The 19,023-nt window shown below is 49.6% G+C and overlaps 1 protein-coding gene across 10 annotated transcripts in view; it reads right to left on the reverse strand.

Moving 5' to 3' along the window:
* The window catches only part of PTPRU (protein tyrosine phosphatase receptor type U), an 81,383-nt gene that overhangs the window by 36,135 nt on the left and 26,225 nt on the right, over positions 1 to 19,023 (reverse strand). For all 10 annotated transcript variants that reach the window (XM_066269862.1, XM_066269861.1, XM_066269857.1 and 7 more), the window contains exons 8-14: positions 12,124 to 12,432; positions 7,549 to 7,658; positions 7,015 to 7,216; positions 6,564 to 6,666; positions 3,766 to 4,039; positions 2,533 to 2,569; positions 1,646 to 1,784 (exon numbers count right to left, since the gene is read on the reverse strand). In XM_066269862.1, the coding sequence (XP_066125959.1) occupies positions 1,646 to 1,784; positions 2,533 to 2,569; positions 3,766 to 4,039; positions 6,564 to 6,666; positions 7,015 to 7,216; positions 7,549 to 7,658; positions 12,124 to 12,432 (1,174 nt within the window). The remainder of the gene's footprint in view (positions 1 to 1,645; positions 1,785 to 2,532; positions 2,570 to 3,765; positions 4,040 to 6,563; positions 6,667 to 7,014; positions 7,217 to 7,548; positions 7,659 to 12,123; positions 12,433 to 19,023) is intronic.

The raw sequence follows: 19,023 nt of genomic DNA on the forward strand, positions 1-19,023 counted from the left end.
CATGAGGTGCTCAGGCTTTGTAGTTGGGCCTGGGTTCAAATCAGACCCCACCACTCATCAGCGAAGTGACATGGGCAAGTCACCCAATTACAGTTTCCTCATCATGAAAAGGGAGTCAGACCTGGATCCAAGAAGAAAATGTTCTTTAATATATCCTAAGACAGATGGTCCCTGGCACACAGTAGGTGCTCAATAACTAACGTGACGTGTGTGAAGCTCCCGGCACAGAGTAATTACTCAACGAGTGATGCTTTAAAATATTTTGTACATGGAAACTATGTAGGGAGCAGGGCAGGAAAAAATCAAGCCTAATACCCTGGACAGACCACCCCTGCTCGACGTCACTTCCCCACTGTTGGCATGCCCTGTCCCTAGACTCTCTGGAAGAATTTCTCTCCTGCTGGTGCCTGGCCCTGGGCAAGGGGGCCCTGGCCAAATTCTCCCTCATCTCCCTGGATCCTGCTTATCTGCTCCTGGCAGCCCAGAGACCCAGAGCCAAATCATCCATGTGTGCCCAGCCTGGCAGCAACAGGGTCTATAGAAACAGACCCAGGTGGAGAGAGGGTGCAGTGGACTGTGCCTCTGGTTCCCTGGGTGACCTTAGGCAGGCCCATTCCCCCTCTGACCCTCAGCATCTTCATCCTCAGTTAAGGTGCGAGCACAACAGTGTGCTGGGGCTGTCTGGCGGGGAATAATGCAGAGGGTCTCAGAAGCCCCCGGCCAGGCTCCAACAAGAGGCTACGCCTTCAGCCGCTCCCGGTACTGGGCTCCGGGAGGTTTATTTAGTTTTTTGAAGACAGGTTCTGCTGCTTTAAAAAGATTTGAAACCCACTAGACTAGATATCCTTAAACTACCTGGCAACTCTCAATTTCTGGGCTCTGAATCTCTATAATTCTAAATTCTGAGATTCTTAGAATTTGAAATCCTGGGTTTATGAAACCCCAAACCTCCATGTTTCTAAGTCCTGGATTCTAAAATGTGCTGCCCACTGCCAAATGCACTAGGACACGCAGCCCTCACAAACACGAGGCTAGACCTTTGAGGCCTGAGGAATGGTAGGGGCAAGAGGGGGTCTTCTCTGTCATGGCCCAGGAGGACTCCTCAGGGATCAACATAACAGGGTCCAGGGCAAGCTGAGCCCAAGAGAGGGTGGGGCTCAGGGTTCTGGGCTTGAAGGGAGTGAGCACCACCCCCATTGTTCACGGTAGACACCACCACAACCCTACGGTCAGGGAAGATAAGCTGGCAGAAGGTCCACAGGGGACTGGAGACTCAAAGTCATGTCACCTCTACACTCCCCCCACCAGAACAGCCCAGCAGTCACAAGAGGGTGATGCCTACTTCCAGCACAGCTCTTCGGCAGCAGGCACTGGGGACCCTCTCCTGGATAGTGACACCTGGCACCAGCCACACCCAGGCCCCAGCTAAGCTGCTCAGGGGCAGTACCATTTGCAGCCTTTGGCTTCCCACCGCCCGGCTTGGGTCCATCCATAGGCCTGATGCCTAGGCTGGCAGCCCTCCACACACCCACCAGGCGGCTGCCTGGCCAGCCCACAGCCCTACCAGTCTCCAGCCATTGGCTCCCCCACCAGGCTTCTGATGGACAGGAGCCACACGGGGGGGCCAGGGCACGGCCTCACTTACCCCTTGCGGATGATGATAATGATGGCCCCCAAGAGGAGGATGAGGACAGCAAGTCCTCCCGCACAGATGCCCAGGATGAGCCCCATCTCCTCTGATCTCTGGGACACTTCCAAGGGCCGCTTACTCTCCTTGCAGGCAGCTGGAGAGAACAAGGCAGGACAAAGGATCAGAGGGAGACAGGGACCACCTACCCCCAGTCTGAGCCACAGAGAACGGACCGTGCTGCACAAACACATGTGCGCAGACAACCGACCCAACCCTCGACGGGTGTCCCGCGTTTCAGTCAGATCTGTCCCCTCAGCACCCCTCAGACCTTCCACATCCCCGTGTCAGAGGCTCTACCTGCACTGTTCCCCTATCAGGATTAGCTCCTCTCTCCTCTACTTTCTCAAATCCTCCCCATCCTACAGAGAATGGGGGATAGAGGATGTCTGGGACCTTCAGATTGCCTTCTCACCCTCCTGGGTCAGTGTGGTTAGGGCATCTCAGGATGGGGAACCAACCATACTCCCTGCTCAGAGGGACAATCCCTACATGGCCAGGTCAGTCCCCACCCCAGGAAAGGGGGCAGATAAGAACCCAGAACTAGTGCCCAGCACCCACCACTCCCATGGCCCAACCATACTGGCTGCCCGTCCACAGACCTGTTCCAGGCCCCTGCCAAGGCCCCTCCTATGGCCACGAGGGAAGGGAGGTGAGTGGGGGTTGTCCCTGCTGCCCAGTCTGGGAGGAACCCTTGGGTTGGGCATATGAGGGCCAAGAAGGGAAATGTTTCCTGACCCCGGGCAGGCCAGACCACCATCCTCTGCTCCCATCGCCCTGCATGCTCAGGGTCCGCCTTCCAAAGCCCCCAGCAAGCGAGAAACCCACCAACCAGCAGGACTTACCTTTCCTGGCGATGCGGATGCAGTTCAGCCGAGTCTCCTGCATGCACAGACGGGGTCTCAGCACAGCTGAAGCCCGGACCTGACCCTCCCCAGGAGGGAACCTCGGACAGCATGTCCTGGGCCTGGTCAGGGCTTATCTGGTGTGGACTGTAACTAAAGACACCCCACCCGGCCCTGGCCGGTTGGCTCAGCGGTAGAGCGTCAGCCTAGCATGCGGAGGACCCGGGTTCGATTCCTGGCCAGGGCACACAGGAGAAGCGCCCATCTGCTTCTCCACCCCTCCCCCTCTCCTTCCTCTCTGTCTCTCTCTTCCCCTCCCGCAGCCAAGGCTCCATTGGAGCAAAAATGGCCCGGGCGCTGGGGATGGCTCTGTGGCCTCTGCCTCAGGCGCTAGAGTGGCTCTGGTCGCAACATGATGCCCAGGATGGGCAGAGCATCACCCCCTGGTGGGCAGAGAGTTGCCCCATGGTGGGCGTGCCGGGTGGATCCCAGTCGGGTGCATGCGGGAGTCTGTCTGACTGTCTCTCCCTGTTTCCAGCTTCAGAAAAATGCAAAAGAAAATGAAAAAAAAAAAAAAGACACCCTACCCGGCACGAGGGCCTAGGGGAACTAGGAGAGAATGGTGGAGGATACGTGACTGAAAATAGGGCAAGACCTTAGGAAAGGGGAATGAGATCAGCAGGAACAGGGAAAGAAAGGGGGCGGAACCTCCGAAATTAGGGTAGGGCCTAGGTCCAGGGGTCCCCGCACACCCGCCGTTACAAAGGCAGAAGCCTGAAGGAGAAAGCCAAGGAGGGAGGGGCCAGGAGAAGAGCGGGGCTCAGGGAGGAGGTGGGTTCCAGGCTTCAGGGTCTGATGAAACAGGAACCAGGGGAGATTGACCCCTCTGGAGACAGAGGAGCCTGAGACAGAATCAGGAAAGGGGCAGGTACTAAATTGGGGGCTTGGATAAAAAGGGAGTCTGGTAAAAAAAAAAAAAAAAAAAAGGGGGGGTCAGGAAAAGGGTTTTAGCCGGAGGGTTGGGAGTCTGGGGTCAGGAAGGCGGAGCTGGGGGGGAGGAGCTCAGACCAAGAGGCGTAGTTAAGGGAGGGACGATGGGGCTATAGGAGGGCAGGGACCAGCAGAGGGGGTGGGGTCGGGAGGAGGCGCGGGGCCTAGGGAGTGTCCCTGGCCTCTGTGGTGATCCCGCTCCAAGGTGTCCCCAAACAGCCCCCACCACAACCGCGACCTCACCCCCTTCAGGTGGCTTGTTGCCTGGAAGTAGATGAGGTAAGCCTTCCTGGGCTCAAGCGGTGGGTTCCAGAAGCCACGATAGGTCTGGTTGTCACCCACGGTGAAGGGCATGGCCTCGGGCAGACTGCTGGCCGCTAGTTCGGCCCCGAAGTAGTGCACCAGGCCGCGGGCCACCGCGGCGTCGAAGGTCAGCGGCACTGGGAAGCAGTCCTGGCCGCCTGGCTCCCGCCGCAGCCTCCGCGGCCGCTCCTCCTCCACAATCACCTGGTACACACTGGAGTGAGAGAAAAGCGCACTGAGGACGTGACGGGCCAGGGACAGCTATCTGAGGGCTAGGGCATGGGCTTTGGGGTCAGGACCAGCTAATCTTGGCTCTATCTCTTGCTAGTTGGGTAAGTCACTTAACCTTTCTGGGTCTCAGTTTCATCCTCTCTAAAAAGGGAGTTATCACAGGACTATTCCGTGAAGTAATGTGAGCAAGGAGGCAAGTTCAGCAAGCAGCCAGTGCCTACCAGCTGTTATTGCTGTGACAAAAGCAGACATGTGGGCCCTGAGCAGTGAACCAGCCCTAAAGCCCCACCCCAACTCCTCAGTGAGTCCTCCCGCGTCAGCCACAGATCAGAAAACCCATAGCCTCAGGCTGCACACTCATTACCGCTGGCTCCACGCTGAGCCTCTTAAACTAGAGTTAGACAAGAAGCATGCGTTCATTCAGAACATGTACACTGAGCTCTGACAGTGGGCCCTGTGCTAGGCACTTGGGGATCTAGTCTTCCTGGAAGTGACCTCCTTCCTGTTGGGGAGACCATCACTGAGCAAGCAAACAAGTCTACATCCCTACATCCTGAGTACCCTCCCAACCAGAGGCAGCTCAAATTTGCAGCACTGAGCCCAACATCTCCCCGTCCTAATGGCTGATTATGTTCCCTGGTCTGTATTCCCTCTGATTTGTGTTTCCTGGTCCCAACTTGTGTGGTTCTATTTATTTTTACCACTTTACGGAATGGCCTTTTGCTGTGAGCACCTCCAAATCCTCTGTGGAACAAAGCCAAGAGTAACTAAATGAATACTGACAAATTTAAATATTTCCAGTCACAGCCTTGATCACGTCTTGGCATGTGACACCCCACACTGACAGCCTGCACTCCGGGAAGTAGAAATGCCTTTGCCTTCTCTCCAGCTGTTTCTTTCCAGCTTCCTAGGTGTGGGGGAACCACCCCAGCATCCTGGGATTTTGGCCACACAGATTCGTTCCCTGTCACTAGCATGTTGCAAGCATCAGCCCAGGCCTCTCTCAGCCTCCATTTCCCAGGCTGAGTTGAGGCCTCCCCTGGCCCTAAGTCCCACCAGGGGATGGTCATAATCAGCATTAGCCACGAACAAAACACATCTTGCTCTGGCACGATGCCCATTATGCAGATGAGGAAAGGGAGCTCAGAGAGGTGAAGGGACATACCCAAGGTTGCATAGCCATCATACCTCTCCCTTCCCACCATGTCCCACCACCACCCCTGACTCCACCCAGCCTTGTCATCATCATCCCAGAGGGACACTGACCAGGCTGGCTCACAGGAACTCTCAAAAGGACAAGGAAAGAAGGTTTCTTAGTTCTGCCCAGAATTCAGGTGCACCAGGGCCCTGAGGCTCCTGAAAAATGCCCTTCAGATGTCCAGACTTTTTTCTGGGTCTGCCCTGAGCGTCTGGGAATCAACTCAGGACAGGCTCTGCAGTGGCCAATATGGGAGACGCAAAGCAGGAGAGAAGAGTGGAGGATGGAGTGAAGAAGTAAGGGGTGTCCAGGGCACCTGGGCAGCCCACTACTCTCTTGAAGGAGCCTGCTAGGCCCCTCCCATGCCCAAATACAAGCTATCACCCTGTCCCAGTACATGTACCTTTTTGAAAGGAAGGAATGGACAGGAGGGGAAGAAAGAGAGGCTCAGTGACTTCAAGGAAAGGTACCAGCTTTACACAGACCTGGGTCCCACACCCCCACTCTATCACTCACCAGCTGTGTGGCCTTGGGGGCAAGTTCTTTAGGCTCACAGCCTGTTCCCTGATGTGTAAAATAAGGGTACTAGCCTGAGCCACTCGACAGGCTGCCCTGAGGATAAATGACCATGCAAGTGAGGTCCCTAGCATGGTGTCTGGCTGACTGTATGTGCACATATCCCACAAACACCCGCCTGCTCTCGCTCAGACACACACATTCACATGTCCACACCATACCTCATGCACACACATCACCTGCCTTTCTCTCACACACACACACTCACACCAATTCATCTCCAGCACCTCCTCCCCAGCAGAGGCAGCCACCATGGCAGCGGCAGCCTCAGCTTCCTCCCGGGAGAAGGAAGTAGAGAAGCCAAGTTCTTGGCCACTCCAGGGAGGTGGCCCTATCCAGCTGGCTGCACCTGCCTTCCAGAAAGCCCATCCCTGTGTCTCCCTAAAAAGAACCCTCCAGGAAATAAGCTAGGAAGAAAAAAAGCCCCAGAGTTCACTTCTCCAAGGTGTCTGAGGAAAGGCCCTCTGGAGAAGCCTGGATAGTCACTTCTCCATGCTGGTCACTGTCCAGAGATCTCAGAACAATCACCACCAGACACCCATGACCCCAGAGGGGCGTGACTACAGGCATTCTGCCTGCCCAGGATCACAGAACATCCTCCTTCAGACACTCTGAACTCTGAGTGGGAGGCTGAGGGAGGACCAGGGTGAGCTGGCCTGGGTGGGGCTCTGGTCAGAGGAGAGGCCTCAGCCCTATGGCCCTGACCTCCACCCCTCCACCCAGGCTTTCCCACCTGATGGGCGCACCACGGCCCTGCGCAGGCCTCAGCAGCACGGTGATGGTGTTCTCAGACTCTCCCAAGGGCGACGGCATGTCAGCATAATCAAAGCTGGGAGCTGGAGAAGGGGACAGGAATAGAACACAGAGCCTGGCCACTGGACCAGGAAAGCGAGGCGTCCAGCTTCCTTGACCCCTATCCTTAGATCTCTTCCCCTTCAGCCTTAGGCTCCTTGTTCCCTCTCACCTAATTTTCTGTGACCCCTGACTTCAGCCCTCTGATTCCACTGAGCACTCTTCTGAGCTCTCTGACTTAATGCTCCCTGATCTTAAACCCTAAATGGTTTATTTATCTCAGCAGGAGCCCACTATAACCACCCCCAGAGGCTCCCCTACTTCCCCTCTGCTTACGGAACCCAGGACTCTGGGTCTTCTCCAGAGGGGCCAGGCCAGGGTCGGGAGCTCACCTGAGATGTTGGTGGTGATCTCCGTGAGGGCTGCCTGGCCGAAGCCTTTGCCCGTGCGGGCCCGCACGGAGAAGAGGTAGGTGGTGCCCGGGTGCAGGTTGGAGAAGACGTGGTAGGTCTCATTGCGAAGCTTGGAGATGGTGCGCCGTGGGCCTGGCACGTTCACCGCTGGGTCTGATGACTCAATGCTCTGGTAGCTGATCTGGGGGCAGGATGGGCAGGTAGTCAGGCACAGAGATGGGGAAAGATAGCACTGGCCCCATAACCTCCCACCTATCATGGTTCAGGTGGGCTAAGGGATAAGGCTGGGCAAAGGGAGAGGCTCAGTGGGGCTGTGGATGCCCCTTAGCCCAGGCCTCTGGGCACCTTCACCTCTCCCTGACTTCAGGTCCCCTGTCCCTACAACCCACAGACCCTGATCATAGTTAAGGGAACCTCAATGATCACTCCTGTCCCCCCATCATGCACCTCCCTCTCCAAGCTGCTTGCCCTCCTTCCACCAGGGGCCCCCACCATAATGGGGTCCAAACCCACCTCATATTGAGTGATGAGGCCATTCGGTTCCTGCGGCTCCTCCCACTTGAGGAAGATCATGTCCTCCAGTGGAGTGAAGGTCAGAGACTCGGCCGCAATCCCGCCAGGCACTGCGAGGGAACGGTGGCACGGGACAAGGGTAAGCTGGCTTTGTAGCCAGACACCAGGGTTCACATTCCAGCCCTACCAGTTCCTGACTGGTTTGCTTGGACGACTCGACCTCTCTGAGCCTCAGTTTCCTCACCAGTGAAATAGGGGTAATAATAACCCTTCCCTCACCCAAATTAAATGGTGTAATGTACATAAAGCAATTTCCTATGGTTCCACCTATTCCCAAGTACTCAGAAAGGGTAGTTCACATTTTCATTACTGCACAGGTTGCATTCAGTAGAGAAGAACGTTTGAATGGACCTATTTTGAAACAGCGGAGTGGTTTTCAGAAAATATAAGCATTTGCCAGAGAAATGAAAACAGTTGCATTAGTGGATAGAGATATTTTCTTGTCTAAAAAAATTCTACTTACACAAACAATATGTTCAATGTATAAAATCAAAATGAACATAAAGAACATTACTGGCACCTACAATTCCATTACCCAAAGAACAATACTGTTAACATTTCAGCATAAACCCTTTCGGGCATGGTTTGGTTTGGTTTGGTTTAGTTTGGTTTTGTCTGTGTTTGTTCACATGTACCATCTTAACAGCAGTCACAAGGAATTTCATCTCGGAAGAGAATAGTCTTTGTTTGGAAAAACACCTTAATAAACCACTGCGGGGAAGCTGAACTCCTAAGGCAGGGGAAGCAGAAACCAAGGTAACAATCAGGGAAAGCCAAAGTGCTTTGTGTGGAAATGAGCAGTTACTAAGGCAACTCCACCACCCACCTGCCAAAATGATAAAATGAAAAGGACAATTCCAAGTGTTGGTGTGGACGAAGAGCAACCGAAATTTTCACACAACTGCTAGTAAGAGTGTAAATTGATGCGACCACTTGGGAAAACTGGATCTGTCTACCTCTTATGAGCACACCCATCAGAAATGTGTAAAGCTGGAAAAAAAATAACATAGCTGAACACTGGAAATGACTAAAATGCCCAACAATAGTCAATAGGAATAAGTAAATGTGGTATTTTCACATAATGGTCTATTCAGCAATGAGAATAAATTTCCTAGGACTGTACACGCAACATGGCAGAATCTCTCACACAAAAAGGAGAAAGAAGCCAGTCTTTTTTACACAGTGCATAAAAGGAATAGACACTGTATGATTCCATTATATAAAATTCAAAACCAAGCAGAATTTAATCTATGGCATGATTGGTCAGGATAATTGTTACCCTTGGGAGGCCGTGAGTGGGAGGGCACAGAAAGGGGGATTCTGGGAGCTGGGGATGCTATTTCTCAGTCTGGGTGTGGATTATTCTAATGTGTTCGGTCTATGAGAATTCACTGAGCTGACCACTTAATCTAAGCACACTTCCTATAAGTATTATACTAATATTTAAATGCAAAGTAAAAAATATTAAATACTGAGCAGTTACTGGAGGGAGAAGGAAGGTGAGGGGCAGAGACAGAGAAATAAGGCCAAGCAGCCCAAGTGAGACCTGCTTGGGATGGGTGAAGCCACAACAATATCTCTTGGGGGAAGAGGGGCAGAAGTCAAAAAATTTTAAGAACAGAGTGATCTAATGTTGAACCTGAGGTTGTCTGTTAAGGGTAGTAGGGTATGCCATCCCAAAATATGCCACTTCGGATGATTATTTTGAGCTGAATTGAGAGGGGAACTGAGGAGGAGCAGATACAGCAGGTCCTTGAATAAAGTGCCTTCATTCAACATTGTCTCGTTATAATGTTGATAAGAAAAAAAGACCAGTTCCTAACTGGGGCCATTGTCTGTGTGGAGTTTGCATGTTCTCCCCATGTCTGCGTGGAATTTCACTGGGAACTACAGTTTCTTCCCATATCCCAGAGAGGTGCATGGGAGGTGAGGTGATGCGTCTACATGGTCCCAGGTGAGTGTGTGTGATGCACCTTGAAACGGAAAGGCATCCTCTCCAGGGTGGGGCCCCACACTGGGCCCTAAGCTCCATCCACCCTTGAACCTGAACTGTAAAAGCGAGTTAGAAAATAATTATCTTACTTATTTTTAGTCATCTTTTTTAAATGTATGTATAGCTCACAGTTATTTCAATGTTTGATGTTAGAAGTGTTTTGGGTCATTAACCAGATCTATGTCATAGGAACTTAACTCTTGTTTCTATCAATTAGCCAATGATAAAATTGGTTTTGTTATCTATTGTTCCACTTAAAGTCACAGTTTCCAAGAACTTATCAATGATATTCAGTAAGAGCTGCACAAGAAAAGTTCTCTGCCCTCCTCTTTTTGCCTAAAAGAGGACATAATTTGTAAAGATGGCCCCTGCTCCTCTCTACCAAGGAGGAAAGAAGTTAATCAGTAAGACAGCTCTAGACTAGAAGCATCCACACAAACTTGACTAACTTGCCCTTATCTATCATTAGTTTCCCCATACTTTTGCCTTTGCAAGGTACTTTTCCTTTGTCCCGTCATTTCTCTGAAAATCTGTTGTTCTTTTGTGAAGATACCATATAAGCCCAAGTTTTAACCACCCCTTTGAGTTACTCATCACTAAGCACTCACTCCCATATGTGTGTACGATGCACATAGTATTGAACTCCTATGTTTTTCTCTTGTTATTCTGTCTTTTCTCAATCTAATTTATAGAGCCCCAGCCAACGAACCTAGGATGGATATTAAAAAAAGTTCAGTTTTTCCTTCTCTACATTTGTAATTCTTCAGAGTAAACCCCTGCAGTCCTCACTTCTGACCCCAGCAAATCCTCATCATTTCAGCACAGGGTATGGGGTATACATGCTGCCTTGGGTGAATGGGGCTTAGTGAAAATCAAGGAAGGAGCTGTATCTGGTATGTGGGCCACTGATGTGCAGAACAGAAAACTGCACACTTGGGAAGGCAAGAGAAACTGTCAACCAAAGAGCTTAGGGTACCTAGGGATTTGCAGGAATCTGGAGAAGGCTTTGGACCTGTGCTGCCATTAGAGCAGCTGCTAAGAATGAAAACTCTAAAGCAGGTGGCCAGGTTTGAAATCCAGCTCTGCTACCCATCCACTAACTATGTGATCTCATTTGTAAAATAGCATAGTAATAGCAACCTACCACATAGGGTTGTCATGGAATTATATGCATTAATATATGAAAAGCATTCAGAATAGTGCTTGACATGTAGTAATTGCTTAGTAAATATTAGCTTAACATAAGTAGAACACTTCATCCAATAATGACAGAATATATATTTTCCCAAGTACACATGGAACATTTACCAAAACTCAACTATATGTTGGGCCATAAAGCAAGGATCAAACTTCAAACAACCAAAATTAGAGTACGTACTCTGCCCACAGTGGAATTAAGCTAGAAATCAATAACAAAGCTATAATTAGAAAAGCTCCATTGCTTAGAAATTAAGCAACATAATTCTAAATAACTCTTGAGTCAAAGAAAAAAATCATAACAAAAATTAGAAAATATTTTGAACAGAATGGTAAATGAAGATAGGACATATCAAAACACATGAATGCAGGTAAAGCAGGACTTAGAGGAAAATTTATAGTTTTCAGTGCATATATTACAAATAAAGAAAGGTTCAAAATCAATGATCTAATAAGCTTCCAACTCAAACAGCTAAAAGAACAGCTGATCAAATCCAAAGAAAATATAAAAAAGGAAATAAAGAATAGAAAGAAAATATATAATAAGTAAACTAACTAAGCCAAAGTTGCCTCTTTGTGAACAAGTTTTCGAGTCAGCTAGGGTCTCATCTGAATCTTGGCTCTGCCGCTTGCAGCTGGAACCATTGGCTGAATCGCTTCACCTCTCTCTGAGCTTTAGTTTCCTCAACTTCAAAATGAGATAATAATAGGTCCTACCTCCTAGGATGGTTGTGAAGTTTAAGATAATGTTGCAAAGCATGTGCAACAACAGCTGATGCACAATAAGCCCTAAAAAAACATTAGCTATAATTTTGTTTTAATAACATAGTTCACCTCCTAAGAGAGAAGAAACAAATTACCAATATCAGGAATGAATAAAAGGATACCACATAGACCTGACAGACATTAAATAAATATAATAAGAGAATATTATAACCAACTTTATGTCAGGAAATTTGACAATCTAGCCAAAATGAACAAATTCCTTAAAACACAGTATGCCAAAACCGCTAGAGGAAGAGAAAAATCTGAATATCTATTTTAAAAATTAAAACTGATATTTAAAAGCATGGCCACAAAGAAAACTCCAGGCCCAATGGCTTCACTGCTGAATTCTTCCAAACATTTAAGGAAGAAATTATACCAATTAACCCAAAGGCTTCCAGAAAATAAATATTAGCTATCATTCCTTTGTTGTTATAGAACCGGTTTAATCCCAAACAAAACAATGAAAATATCCTAAATACACTTCAGTCTGAGACAGAAGGTGTGTGCGGGAGGCACTGAGGCACTGAGGCCCTGGGAACCAGGGCTGGGGCTCTTACCGTCCTCGTCCGTCTGGAAGGTGAGCTCCTTGCCCTCCTTGCGCCCCTCGGGGTTAGTAAGGACGAGGCGCACGTGGACGTTCCGGTAGGGCAGCAGGTTTTTGATGGTGTAGCGGCTGACACCCCGGTCCATCTTCACACACTCTCGGACCGTCTGATTGTGGCTGCTGCCCAGGGTGTAGTGATAGCACAGGGACACGGTGTAAGTGTGGCAACGCGTCACATTGTAGCCCAGCGGCTCCCACTGCAGGGTCAGCTGGCGGGCCTGGATCTCAGCAAAAGCCAGGCCTTTGGGGGCCCTCATGGGCTCTGGGAAACCCGGGAACCAGACGAAGGCAGAGGAAATGGGAAGAGAAGAGAAAAAGAAATCAGAGAGAAAACATCTCGGTCAGCTGACTACAACCATCCTTCCTTTGACTCCAAGAACTCAAGGGACCCCCTCCCCAGAAGTGTAAAAGTGTGTGTTTTGGAGTCAAGTGGGGCCACATCTGAATCCTGACTCTGCTTCTTGCGACTAGAAATCACTGGCTGAGTCACTTCAGCTCTCTGAGTCTTAGCTTCCTCCGCTTCAAAATGAGATAATAGTAAGCCCTGCCTCATAGGATGGTTGTGAAGTTTAAGGTAATACATGCAACAACAGCTAATACACAATTGGTCCTACAAAATATTGGCTATAATTTTGTTTTAATAACACAGTTCTTCTACATCACATCAGATAGGTCTGAATCAACCTATTGCTGTATTTTTCTTAAGTGATTAATTCCAAAGTTGTTCTAAAATATATGATACAGTAATATATAGAAATCAGGACAATAGAAGAAAGGAGAGCCAAATAGCCAAAAAAAAAAAAAAATGCCAGAGAATGTTAGAGAAACAGAAATGCAGGCCATTAAGTCTTATGCGGGGTGTATAAAATAAAATTCAAATTGGGTGGTGAGTTCCCTGGCTGCCAAAGCAAAAAGGGAAATACAATTTTATATAAGGATAATAATAATAATGGCAGTTAACATTTATCGGGGGCTTTGTATGTGCCAGGCATTGTTTCAGAGCCTTTATAATACTTTAATTTAATCCTCACTGTAATTCAATAGACAGGTGCTATTATTATTAGCCCTGTCATAAAGATGAGGAAATGGAGACACAGAGAGATTAAGTAACTTGCCCACAGTCACAGAGACAGTAAATGGTGAAGCTGGGATCTAAACCAGGACAGGCTGGCTCCAGAATCCATGATCTTAACCACCACTGCTACCCAGCATCCCTGTTAGGAATTCACTGTCAAAAAAAAATCACACAAATGCCTTAGGAGACACAACTACCCCAACAAGAGGGAGGAACATGTTACAGTCTCTTGATAACTCTGTGGGCTCAGAAGGTTGTCCCCATTTTATAACTGAGGCTACTACTGAAGCAAAGCCAAGATGGAACCCAGGGGCTCCGTCCCCAGTCCTGCATCTGCATTGACCAGCTGTGTGATCTCTGCGCCTCTATTCCCTCACCTATAAAATGAGGGAAAGGCCCTGGCAAGCTTGCTCAGTGGTAGAGCATCGGCCCAGCATGTGGAAGTCCCGGGTTCAATTCCCGGCCAGGGCACACAGGAGAAGCGCCCATCTGTTTCTCCACCCCTCCCCTTCTCCTTCTTCTCAGTCTCTCTCTTCCCCTCCCGCAGCCAAGGCTCCATTGCAGCAAAGTTGGCCCAGGTGCTGAGGATGGCTCCATGGCCACGGCCTCAGGCACCAGAATGGCTCCGGCCACAACGGAGCAACACCCCAGATGGGCAGAGCATCGCTCCCTGGTGGGCATGCCAGGTGGATCCCAGTCAGGCACATGCAGGAGTCCATCTGACTGCCTCCCCTCTTCTCACTTTGAAAAAATACAAAAAAATAATAAAATGAGGGAAGAAGCCAAGATTACTTGTAAGAACCTTTTCTCTCTTTCACCCTGACTCTGAGATGCAGTTTCATTACCCTCAAGTTCTGTGAGCAAAGTATCCCCAGTTGGAGGACCTCAAGGCACACCTTAATGAACAGGTGAGAAGGTACTGCTGCCAGGCCTCTTAAGATGATTCAGTATGTCCCTATCATAGTTTTTTATATGATGAATGTGCTCAGGATGTACATTACAATGAAGATGCAAAGGGAAACTTCGGCCCTGCCTGCTCTTCCGTCCTACACGTGGATAGTGCAGCTTTAGAAGCTGGCCCTAAGGACAGCATAATACAAGTTTATGTTTCCACCCCGGAGCTCTCCTTTCTTCCCTGAGCCACAGGCAAATAGCACGAATTCAGTCATATATCTGGCCACCAAACTGACATTTCAGCACCATCTAGGAGCAAGGCCCACCTCCTGACATCTTCTAGTCTGGCTCCCTTCTCCCACAAGCACGGCAAACCCTATCCCCCTCCGACGGGCTCCCACTGCCCACTGTAACCTGAGGGCTGCTGGCTGCAAGCCCACTTACCACACTTAGATTCCCTTCCCGTTTCTGGCCCACAGAGATTTTCCTAATGCTTTCTATGTCGTGTTGTTTTAACCCACCAATCTTTTTTTTTTCTTCTTCTTTTTCTTTTTTTTTTAAAAAAGCTAGAAACAGGGAGAGACAGTCAGACAGACTCCCGCATGCGCCCGACCGGGATCCACCCGGCACGCCCACCAGGGGCGTCGCTCTGCCACGACCAGAGCCACTCTAGCGCCTGGGGCAGAGGCCAAGGAGCCATCCCCAGCGCCCGGGCCATCTTTGCTCCAATGGAGACTCGGCTGCGGGAGGGGAAGAGAGAGACAGAGAGGAAGGAGAGGGGAAGGGGTGGAGAAGCAGATGGGCGCTTCTCCTGTGTGCCCTGGCCGGGAATCAAACCTGTGACTTCTACACGCCAGGCCGACGCTCTACCACTGAGCCAACCGGCCAGGGCTAACCCACCATTCTTACGTGTCTGGTGTGGAGGGGGCAGATTCTGTGTGTGCCCACTCTGCCATCTTGTTCAAAGATCCTAGCTTTATTCCCTGACTTTCTGACTCTGGTCCTGGCCGTCCCGTGTCTATGGGAGCCAAAGTATTCACTGCCTTTTTTGCACTAGTGAGAGCAGGTCTTGATTCTTGTAGCTCTGCCCACACCACCCCTACTCCTGGGATTACCTGCCCCACATCCCCTTCTATCCTTCCAATTTGGCCGAAGCACCCTGCTTCCTTTGCCCTCCAGCCCCATTCAGAGAAGGGTGTGGCATGTTAAATGTAAACTGGTGACAAAGACTGGGCCAGAACCATGACAAACAGGACAAGAAGCATCCCATCCATAAAGAAAAGCTGTCACCCCGCTCCAGGCTATGTGGCCGTGCAGGCTCCGGGTTGCCAGATCCTCCTTTCCTTTAAGAGAAGCCAGAAATTCAGCTTTTTATGGGCAACCTCCAGATTTTTAAATGCTGGCAACTTGCTCGGGTTCTTTAAGACGACTTTGCAGGGCACAAAGTAGCAACCTCTAACTTGGAGGATGAAATGTCCACACACACGCTGGGGTATCTCATTCTCCAACAGCTGTGTTAGCCCCCACCTACCTCGCGAGACTGAGGGGTCTTTGAAAATGATGCTCTCTTTTCTCTCCACTCCCCGCCCTGATCAAATCTGGGCAGATCCAGAGGCTCAAATAGTTTGTTGACTACAGGCTGATATGTTGATTGAGGGGTGTGAATTCATGAGTCTCTCTGTGTTTCCAGAAACCATCTGGCACCCAGACATGCTGCCTTCAGCTGCCAGCACACACTGGCAAAACAGAACCTGGGGACCTCACAGCCCCATTCCTCTAAATTCCACGGGGCTACAGGCCACTCAGCGATCAAAGGTCAAATGCACATTAAAACAACGAGGCTAACAGTTAACATCTGTTAAAGTAGTCCAAAATGTGTTTATTTTAATAACGCTAATGAGGATACAATAACCCTGAACCATCCAACCATTTCTCTCTCGTAGAAGAGACTTTGGAGTGGAGTCGGGTGCTCCAAACTTCAAATCCTGCATCCACCCCTTATAAGCTCTATGACTTAAGGCAAGGGACTCAACTCCCTTTGAAAATGAGGCCCTTGGCCCTGGCCGGTTGGCTCAGTGGTAGAGCGTCGGCCTGGCGTGCGGGGGGTCCCGGGTTCGATTCTCGGCCAGGGCACACAGGAGAGGCGCCCATCTGCTTCTCTACCCCTCCCCCTCTCCTTCCTCTCTGTCTCTCTCTTCCCCTCCCGCAGCCGAGGCTCCATTGGAGCAAAGATGGCCTGGGCACTGGGGATGGCTCCTTGGCCACTGCCCCAGGCGCTAGAGTGGCTCTGGTCGCAACAGAGCGACGCCCCGGAGGGGCAGAGCGTCGCCCCCTGGTGGGCGTGCCGGGTGGATCCCTGTCAGGCGCATGCGGGAGTCTGTCTGACTGTCTCTCCCCGTTTCCAGCTTCAGAAAAAAATACAAAAAAAAAAAAAGAAAAAAAAAGAAAATGAGGCCCTTGACTGAAAAACCTGGAGGCAAATAACACCTACTTTGAAGATCAAGTGTGAGTTACATGAGGTGAGTCAAACTGCCCAGCTTATATTCATGAATTAATAAATATATGTACACTAACGTGAGATACCGGTGACCGTATAAATAAGTACAACCACTTTTTAAAGCAATATATGCCAAAGCCTTTTCTTCGACCACTCTTGTCTAAAGAAAACTCGGGAAGGAAACAAAGCACAATAAGCACTAAGTGTTTCGATGTAGTATTATTTATAAGACTAGGAATCCAGAGACAAACAGTCCAGCAAGATGGAGACACTCAGTGGATTTCTGTACCCAATAAACATATTTATAAACAACATAACACATGTAACAACATCAAGCGGAGGAAGCAGAACACAAACGCTTTCTGCATTCCGATGACAAGGGTGTAAAAATGTGTACTGGAGGCATATGGGCAGAGAGTTGAAGAAGACAGAAAAACGAAAACAGCTGTTGGGCTAGATGGTGAGATTTAGGGGCATTTTTTAAATGCCTTTTACTGACATTATATTATTGTTTTTATGGTAAATAATATTGTGGGAGGGGAGTATCAGGGGGATAGAGGACATGACAACACAGCTGGCCAACAACAAAGCAGCCACCGGCCAAGGCGCCTAAGCAAGGAGGGGGGTCAGGTCAACGATGGGAAGCATGCAATCAAAAGAGGCAGGAGGAGTGGTTTGGCTTCTGCCTGTCTGGTCCCTGCCCGAGCTTCTATCCTGGCCTGTGTGAAGGGTTTAGAGGTGCCTGGCACAAAGTGGGTGCTCAACCCAAGGCGGCAGCTGTTTTGTTGGTGTTTCAAACCCTGGGTTGGAAATCGGGGCATTCACACTTGGGTTCTGACTCTGTTATGGACTCGGTGTGTGGATCTGGGCCAGTGACAAAACCTCCAAACCTCAGTTTACTCATCTGTAAAGTGGGACCAACAGCTGTCACCAGGAAACCTGGGTTCTTAACCCACTGTGTGATCACAGGCAAGCGCCTGCCCCTCTCTGGGTTTCACTTCTCCCATCTGTACACTAAGAGGAGTGGAGCAGAGATTCTCTATGGACCCCCAGAACTGGCTTTGAAGAATTTTAGAAAAGCATAATGACAGCTGTCATTTATTGAGTGCTTACTCTGTGTTAGGCATTATATTTCCCATGAATTTTATACATTTGTTTGCAATTACCTGCATTTAACCCAAAACACTGCAGGGCCCCAGTGTCCAGGCTTCACAAATCCTCTCTTTTTCATCTACACTTATTACCTAAACTGTAAGGACTAAATCGAGGGTTCTCAGCCTCGGCATTATCAGCCTTTTGGACTAGAGAGTTCTTTGTTGTGGAAGCTGTTTGTGCATTGTAGGATGTTTAGCTGCTTCCCCTGCTTCCTCCATCCTTTCATGCCATTAGCACCCCACCCCCAGTTGTGACAACCAATATGTCTCCAGACACTGCAAATGTCTCCTGGGAGACAAATCACCCCTGGTTGAGAACCACCAGCGTAAAAGACCTCATCCAGTCTCATGGCTTTAAATATCATCTACACCATGTCTATACTGACAACTTTCAAATTTATATCTGTGGCCCGAACCTCTTCCCTGAACTCCACACTTGTAAATCCATCTGCCTGATGGATATCTCCACTGACTGTCTAATAGGCATCTCAAAGTCAACAGTTCCAACCCAGAGCTCCTGCTCTACGAACTCCCATCACACCTGCTCCTCCTGCAGTCTGCTCCTTCACAGTAAATGACAACTCCATCCTTCCAGCTGCTCATGCAAAACACCTTGGAGCCATCCTTGACTTCTCTCTAGTTCCCTCTCTTTCATTGTGTATCCAATCCATCAGCAAGCGCAGTTAGCTCTACCTTCAGAATCTAATCACTTTTCCCCACCTCCACACTTCCTCTCAGCTCTCAGCCTCCACCATCTCTCAGCTGGACTGCAGCAGTAACCTCCCCACTAGTCTCTCCTCTGGTTCCATTGCCCTGCTAGAGTCTACTCTCCACAAAAGGGCCAGCCAGCATAGTCTTTTTAAACAAGGCACGTGGTTTCACTTCTACTCTCCAAACCCCACAGTGGCTCTCCAGCTCAGTCAGAGTAAAATGACCCTGAGTCCCACATCCTCAGCATGGCTGTGACCTCTTCTCCTGCCATCTCCCTGCAGGCACTGTTCTGCAATTACACTGTTCTCCTTGCTGCTCCTCACACATGCCACATGCTCCAGCCTACATTGAGCTCACGATTCTCGGACAGCAAAGAATGCCCCTTCACCCAGCAATGCTTCCAGCTTCCTGCATGGCCCAGTCTTCACCTCCTTTAGGTCTCTGCTAAAATGTCACCTTCTCAGGAAACCAGACCCTAGAGCCATTTTTTTTTTTTTTTGTATTTTTCTGAAGCTGGAAACA

Source organism: Saccopteryx bilineata, chromosome 3 (assembly GCF_036850765.1).
Source record: "Saccopteryx bilineata isolate mSacBil1 chromosome 3, mSacBil1_pri_phased_curated, whole genome shotgun sequence".
Classification (NCBI taxonomy): Eukaryota; Metazoa; Chordata; class Mammalia; order Chiroptera; family Emballonuridae; genus Saccopteryx; species Saccopteryx bilineata.